This window comes from Grammomys surdaster, unplaced genomic scaffold, assembly GCF_004785775.1.
Source record: "Grammomys surdaster isolate TR1022 unplaced genomic scaffold, NIH_TR_1.0 126028, whole genome shotgun sequence".
NCBI classification, from domain to species: Eukaryota; Metazoa; Chordata; class Mammalia; order Rodentia; family Muridae; genus Grammomys; species Grammomys surdaster.
The window spans coordinates 139,826-148,118 of NW_021620841.1; the positions used below are offsets into that span (position 1 = coordinate 139,826).

Below are 8,293 nucleotides of genomic sequence, written 5' to 3' on the forward strand. Positions count from 1 at the left end.
TCCCTTTTCTTTCTTTCTTTCTTTCTTTCTTTCTTTCTTTCTTTCTTTCTTTCTTTCTTTCTTTCTTTCTTTCTTCTCTTTTCAGCTCACTTTCCAGTCACTATTGGTGAAATGGTGTTAGTTTACTCTAGGGCAGTGGTTTTCAACCTGTGGGTCGCAACCTCTTTGACAAACTTCGATCTCCAAAAATATTTATATTATGATTCATAGCAGTAGCAAAATTACAGTTAAATGAAGTAGCAACAAAAATAATTGTATGGTTGGGAGTCACTACAACATGAGGAATTGTATTCAAGGGTTGCAGCATTAGGAAGGTTGAGAACCACTGGTCTCGTGTGATGCTATAAAAATTATAATAATTATAGTATATGTTTTGTTTGTTTAGTTTCTGTCACCCTTGATAGTCTCGGACTTAGTTCAGACTGGCCTTAATCCTATAGTCTCCTGCTTCAGCCTCCTAGATTCTGGGATCATGGGCATGAGCCACCACACTTGACTATATGTTATTTTAATTTACATAGTTTACAGAAGGAAGAAAGTGACTAAGCCCACAAACTACCCAGAAACAGCAAGGGGAAATTCAATTTGGATGCATGCTAAATGAAATCTTTGGAAATGTCTCTTTCCTGCCATCTAGTGGTAACTCCATGATAGACAGTTCAATGTATTTGGAATTAAGCATCAAAATGATACAGAACAGCAACATAGAGATACTCCATAAACAATGTGTGCATATTAATTACGTGCTTATATTATGAAGACAATAATTATACTTGATAATAATTCATAAAATATTAAAAGTAATTAAAAATTAATGCTAATTAAAATAAACTGAAACACTTCGTTTCAATATCTGAGGAAATGTGGGAGTTTTATAGGTCACATATATTACTATTTATTCCGGCCTCTGACCTGTTGTGTATTGGTGGTCTGGTTTCTCATCTTTACAAAGCCTCAGATAATAGTTTTAACAACTATATGGGCTCCAGTTAATATTAAACAGGGGAAAGAACATGAAGAGTGTTTATCTGTGTTTGCCACTTACAGTTTGCATGCACTATTAATACTGGACAATTAGGATTTGGCTGATACAATGGAGATGATTTTGTTTTTACTCTTTCTATTGAAAAAAGCAGAATCCAGAGGACTACTATTTGACCTGGCTTGCTTTTATTAAATTACTTAGTCGCAACATGATCTGAAACTTGGTAAATTTCATATTTTTAGCATTGTTCCTTGACATTGCCCTCAATGAAAACAATTTGACCTTAATGTTAGAAAGAGAAATAAATATGAATTAAGCATTGTTTTGTGACTGGAAATTAATTCAAATATTTACTGAGGTCCATGTCAGCTGTAGATAACATTAATGTTTTCTTTAATTATTTTTTACATTCTAGAAAGGTTTGATGATTTTTTTCAGAGAAGTACGCATGACCTTATAGAACTTGTTTATATATTCAGAGCACTAATGATGCAATAGACTTTCTTCAATTTTCAAAGAAATGACTCTCATTAAAATGAATGAACAACACCAACTGAGAGGTACAGCGACAGCAAAATCCTACCAATTATACACTGATTAGCTCCATTAACAGATTTTCTTCAAAAAACTCAAAATTCGAGAGAATGGTGATGTGAAGGAACTATTTCAGTTGTCCTAGAAATAGGTTTATTACGCTTTGGAAAAGACAAAGAAAGATGTATAATGGGGAATTATCAAAGACTAGTAATTTCTCTGTCATACTCTTCTGTGATGATTTTTAAGAAAACACTGACAAGTTCTTTTTTAAGTAGAAGATCTCCATCTAAGACCTTGATAGATACTGTTTCCTGTTGCGTTTTTAGCTGCTTCCTAGAAAATATAGTTATAAATATTTATTACACCATATTGTATAACATTTTGGCTATATATATATATATATATATATATATATATATATATATCCATATAAGTGAATTGCTCAGAACTAGGATTTATTACTGATTTCTGTTCTCATCAATTTCAAACAGCTTGAAATGATGCTGGAGCCCAAGGTTTGGAGAGAGGCAGCGACTCAAGTCTTCTTTGCCTTGGGTTTGGGATTTGGCGGAGTCATCGCGTTTTCGAGTTACAACAAGAGAGATAACAACTGCCACTTTGATGCCGTCCTCGTGTCTTTTATCAACTTCTTCACTTCAGTCCTGGCAACACTGGTGGTGTTTGCAGTTCTGGGGTTCAAAGCCAATATCGTAAATGAAAAATGCATTTCACAGTATGGATAATTAATCTCCACTAGCATTTTATGCCATAATTCTCTATAAAATATGGATCAAAGAACCCCAGTGCTCATTCTCCATCTGTTGCACTTTTCAGAAACTCCGAGATGATCTTGAAACTCTTGAAAATGGGAAACATTAGTCGGGATGTCATTCCCCATCACATCAACCTCTCAGCTGTCACGGCAGAAGATTATCGTTTAGTTTACGACATCATTCAAAAAGTGAAGGAGGAGGAATTTGCTGTTCTTCATCTCAACGCCTGTCAAATTGAAGATGAGCTAAATAAAGTTAGTAGGTCATGTCTTAGCAGTCAAAGAATTATCATTTAGTTAAAGTATGTTTCATCCGAAGATTTCTTCAGGAAAGGGGATTGCAAAGGTCCGGGGATGCAGTTTTTAAATTCTCAGAGTATATGTTTACTTACAAAGATTTTCATTATTTTAAAAAAACAGTTTCATTGACTGAGTCACACTACTATGCAGTCTTAGCATAAAAAGTTAATATCCACTCCAGATTGAAGACTAATCTGATACAGATTTCTCTTAAAAAAAAAATTAGCGCCGAATTTGAATTTTGATTCCTGAGTTTTTGACGAATGAATGATAATTTTGGTTATTTTGATGTTTCCATTAAATAAATTCTGGTTATATATTTTTCTTAGATTATGATTTATTTTAATCAATAAGGAATTGGGGAGAAGGAATTAATGTTCTTCTGTTGGTTGTTACTGTTTGCTTACATTGCCAAATAGGAAGATAGAAATTGGCCATTAGTCATTTTCAGTAGGACAGTTAACTAGGCCTGGAATACAATATAGAGATCCTGTACTATGGTTAAAGCTATAATTTATAATTTTGATAACCTTGAATTCTAAAAGAATATATAATTTCTAGGTTTTCATGATTAAAATAATCTGACATCTGCTGAATTAGCAAAATAACACAGTCACCTGGTTTAGAGTTTTACTTTTTAATGAGATGTGTCACTGTGTGTGTGTGTGTAAGGTAGGATATGTATGTGAGGACACTATCTCTTGTGGGCGTGTATAGAGAGGCCACGGGCTGTCAGATTTGTTCATTCATCACTTTTCATCTTTGTGGCTTGGGACTTAGTCTCTCAATGTGCCTGGAACTTGACACTGTGATTCACGGAGATCTGCTTGTCTTGACTGTATGCTACCAAACCCTCTCACTCATGCTGCAGTTATAGACACATGGCAACATCCCTGACTTTTTAACAGGTGCTGGGGATCTGTACTGAGAGTCTCATATTTGTGTAGCAAGCATTTTCCTCACTGACCCATGGCCTCATTTTTTCATTAAAATTTTATTTTTTTTTCACATAGATGGATATTTATTGTACACAGTGCATAAGTACATGTTTTGTTGGAAAGTTTTATTCCTCCAATACATAATCCTCTTTCTGTTCTTTTTTCCTCTGTCCATGTTGCTTATTCTTTCATGTACATGAAACTTTATATAAAGTTTTATATATATATATATGCATATATATGTATGTATATAAAGTTTCACATATATATGGAAAATATGGGTATGTGTGTACTATAAAACAAAGTAAGTAAAACTCAGAAATATGCAAAGAGTGTTAACTACTAAATAATAAGAATCAAAACTGAAATGAATAAATGGGCCACTTTTTTCTCTAGTTGCACACACTTACACATACATATAAATGTATATACGTATATACACACACACACAAATATATATATATATGTATATATATATATATGAATATACAACATGCATATGTATATGCATATGGATATACACAAACACAAGACTTAGGATCCAGAAATGAAAGAAACCATTCAAGGTCAGTCTTCCTGGAAATGATTAATCTGCTTGATATGATTATCTCCAGTTATACCAACTTTTCTGAAAACAGCATGATTTTGCTCTTTATGGCTGAAACAATCCCATCATGTATAGATAGGACATTGTATCTGCCATTCCATTGTTTGATAGACACCTAGGTTGACTCCACAACTATGCTGTTGTCAATAGTCCTACAATAACTAATGTGCAAGTATGCATGTTATACATTCACTTGGAGCTCGATGAGTGAATACCAAGCACTGTACAGCAGGACTTTACCACATATCTGTTTCATTTTTAGGGAAAAATTCTTAATGGTTTCCTTGCAGATTGGATTAGTTTCATTCCTAGTGGTGGTGGATTTAATTCCTTTTCTCCACAATCTCACCAGGCTTTATTATGAGACTCTAACTTTAATCAGAGGGAACCTCAATATAGTTTTAATTTTTATTTCTTAGATGGCTAATGAAGCTGAGCCCTTTGAATATGTTTATTTATCCTTCATCTTTTGAGAAATATGTTTAGTTAATCAGCCAATTTACTTCTTGGGCTGTTTCACTCTTGCTATTTAGTAGCTAACAGTTTTGGCATATTGTGAATACTAATCATTGGTTAGTTCTATAGCTAGCAGACTGTCTCTCATCTGTAACCTACCTAGTCACTTGATTGTTTATTTTCTTGTGTAGAAATTTAACTTCATGATATTTATGCTTTCAGTTGTTGGCATCATTTGGTGTGGAAATGCAGTCCTATTTAAAAAGTCTTTGTATATACTCATAGTTGGTGTGTTTCTCTAAACCTTTTTCTCTAACAGTTTCTGTGATTATGAAAGTTAGCAAATTAACCCAATTTTTTTCTGAATATTAGAGTATAGGCATTTTAGATTTAGATAAGATGCATATTAAATAGATATTTTACTGAGAGATGTGTTTCTTGACCACAGTTTTCCCTTCCTCCAGCTCTCCCAACACCCTCTCTAGCCACCTCACCTCTCCCCCAGATTCACTCCCTTTAGGTTTACACTTTAGAAAATAGCAGGTTTCTAAGAGACAACAATCATACAGTATAAAACAAAATAGAATGAGATAAGGCAAAAGCTCTCACATCCAGGTTGGAGAAGGCACCCAGCAGGAGGAAAAGATGCATTTTCATACAGTGCATTCTATTCACATCTTTCCCTCCTTGAGCCCCTTCCAGCTCCTACTCACTTCCCACCCACCCAACCCCATGCTCTTTCATCTCTTTCTAATTAGAAACCAAACAAAAACCAAACAAACAGACATGCAAAACACAGGCAAACAAAGGGACCAAAAATGTGTTTCCAGTTGATTTTCTTAGAAATGGATTTTTTTTTATGGTTGAAAATTGACATTCTATAATCCAGGAATTCATTTTATTCTTTGCATTCTTTCATGTTAAATGCTTATTCTTCTTCATCCTTCTTTGTGGCTTGGGACTGAGTCTCTCAATGTGCCTGGAACTTGACACTGTGATTCACAGAGATCTGCTTGTCTTTATTCTATCTTCTTTATTCTAATTAAGTAAGCTACTTCATAGGCCATACATATTTGCATACATATATTTATATGTTGCTTGGTTTTTATTACAGCAAATCAATATTTATATTCATAAGCCCTAACAAAATTAAAAATACCACATACTTATTAATGCATTATATTATTCTAGGATGTTTGAAATAATGAACAATGTCATATAATGGTACATTTTGTTCAGCAATGCTGAACTGTATTTCACTCTTTGGTTACTCAATATCATCCGTGTCCAGGGAATGAGACCATGATTTGAGAAATAAAGCATATGTTAGCATATTTCTTTGTAGTAGCTCTGGTCGTTACACAGTGCTTTCTCTACCTTCACTGATGAGAAACATCATCTCCCTATCTTGCTCTTGGTTAGTGCTGCTGTCTTCTGTGTTCCACAGGCTGTGCAGGGCACTGGCTTGGCTTTTATTGCATTTACGGAGGCCATGACACATTTCCCTGCATCTCCCTTCTGGTCAGTGATGTTTTTCCTCATGCTGATAAATCTCGGGCTCGGGAGCATGTTTGGAACCATCGAAGGAATCATCACTCCTATCGTGGACACGTTCAAAGTGAGGAAGGAAATACTCACTGGTGAGTTTTACTCTTGACTTCAATGTAGTCCATTTATGTGGGTAAGAGGTTAGAGAATTGCAATTGAACTGTGTTATCTCTTGGGTATTATTAATATCTATGTGACAATAGATTATAATTCATAATAATACAATAGTAGGTATAATTATTTTAGTGTATTATTATTTTAAGAACAAAAGATATACTTAATATGTTACATTTACACTTTTATCTTCTCCAAAACATTGTTTGTATTTCTGACCTATATTGGTTACTTATCAACTGCTGTGATAAAACACCACGTCCAAAGCAACTTATAGAAGAAAAAAATTTATTTGGGTTTGACACTATGAGTGGGATAGAGACACTGAGGGAGGAGACAGTTGGACCAACAGCTGAGAACTCATGTCTGATCCACAAAGAGGACGTAGAGAAAGCTACACCCTGCTGTTTTTAATTTTACTCATCTATGTTAAAAGGGGATTGAGACATGTAATATAGTCATTGTTTATCTTAAGTGCCAAGAAGTCTAAGATAATGGCTTTAAGTTGTGTGGAAAAGTCACATGGTTAAAAATGTATCTGAAAAGTTTTTATATTAATAGCAAGTGTCCTTAAGTTTATGAATCTATTTCTTAGACGTTAAGCAGTAAAGAAGCAAAGTAAAATTTTTTTTCCTAGTTGTTGCTTGGATAATCAGAATATTCAGGCCCATACCCATCATTTTACTTTGCATACTCAAGCTGTTTAGGCAAGATAAGTATGTAAATATGGGTCGATGGTGATGCTTTTTCTGATTGAATTATCTCTCTGTTATGCTTTACTGATAATCATATTTCAATCAAACATGAAAGTATGTACATTTGGTAATCTCATTATAAGCACCTCTGTGCTCATTATTAATTCAAAATTGCATAGGAATTTGAAAACTACAGGAGCTTAATAAATGAAGTAAGCACCTATGTCTACATTCTGCCTGGAAGGTTGCTTTTCTATTAATAATAAATATAAGGTATGAATATGTATTTCAAATTTTTTTTATACAATTTCCCCTCAGTTATTATTTGCACTTGGCAGGTGGGATTTCATAGAATTAAAGATATGAGTTATGTACTATTAAATTTAGTAGAGGTTAGCCATGTGTAACCCAACTCCCAACATGTAATTTTCCATAGAGTCAGACAAGATAGCGTATACAAAAATTATAAAAATTGAAAAATGTTATTTGAATGTAATATTTTACAATGATAGACTGGGATTTGAGGAGAGGCTAATTTTTATTTTGACTTCTTTTCTTTAGTTATCTGTTGCCTCCTGGCATTTTGTATTGGCTTGATATTTGTGCAGCGCTCTGGAAATTACTTCGTTACAATGTTTGATGATTATTCTGCTACGTTGCCTTTGCTAATTGTGGTCATCTTGGAAAATATTGCTGTTAGCTTCGTTTATGGCATAGATAAGTGAGTATACTTGATTGCAAGTAGTTATTTTTCAGCTCTATTTTGAAAAGCTCAATCAATATTTCATCTAAAAGGGAAGAGAAATGGAAAGAGATGAATCTTCACCTAGTCAAATATTTCACAGCCTTTTGTTGATCACATAGTTTACTGAGGTGTTCTCCCCCAATGAATGAGGGCTGAGAATTTAATACAGTGTAAGGTTGCCTAGAATTCCAAACATTGGATTGATTCTTATTATTAAAGAGTGACTTCCACACTTGATAAGTATTTCATATGTTACAGGATCCTTAAGTCTCTTTGCCTTGTTGTTGTTGACCACATTTCATATGCGGGGGAAAATAAGAGAAACAGGAGGCACCTTACTCAATTATAACCTGGTTAGCAGCAAATTTGTGCTTCACAGATTTCCCACTTCTGTCTAAAGCTTATGCCTTAGTTACTTTGTTGAATTTTTATGAGAAGTGAATATGGAGACACACACACACACACACGAGACAGAGAGACAGAGGGAGAGAGCGAGAGAGGGAGAGAGGGAGAGAGCGAGAGAGGGAGAGAGGGAGAGAGGGAGAGAGGGAGAGAGCGAGAGAGGGAGAGAGGGAGAGAGGGAGAGAGGGAGAGAG

General features: G+C 34.4%; 1 protein-coding gene across 2 annotated transcripts in view; it reads left to right on the forward strand.

Annotated features, from left to right (window-relative positions):
* The window catches only part of Slc6a15 (solute carrier family 6 member 15), a 53,920-nt gene that overhangs the window by 36,652 nt on the left and 8,975 nt on the right, over window positions 1–8,293 (forward strand). For both annotated transcript variants that reach the window (XM_028754597.1, XM_028754596.1), the window contains exons 7-10: window positions 2,014–2,255; window positions 2,357–2,549; window positions 6,043–6,235; window positions 7,514–7,673. In XM_028754597.1, coding sequence (XP_028610430.1) covers window positions 2,014–2,255; window positions 2,357–2,549; window positions 6,043–6,235; window positions 7,514–7,673 — 788 coding nt within the window. The remainder of the gene's footprint in view (window positions 1–2,013; window positions 2,256–2,356; window positions 2,550–6,042; window positions 6,236–7,513; window positions 7,674–8,293) is intronic.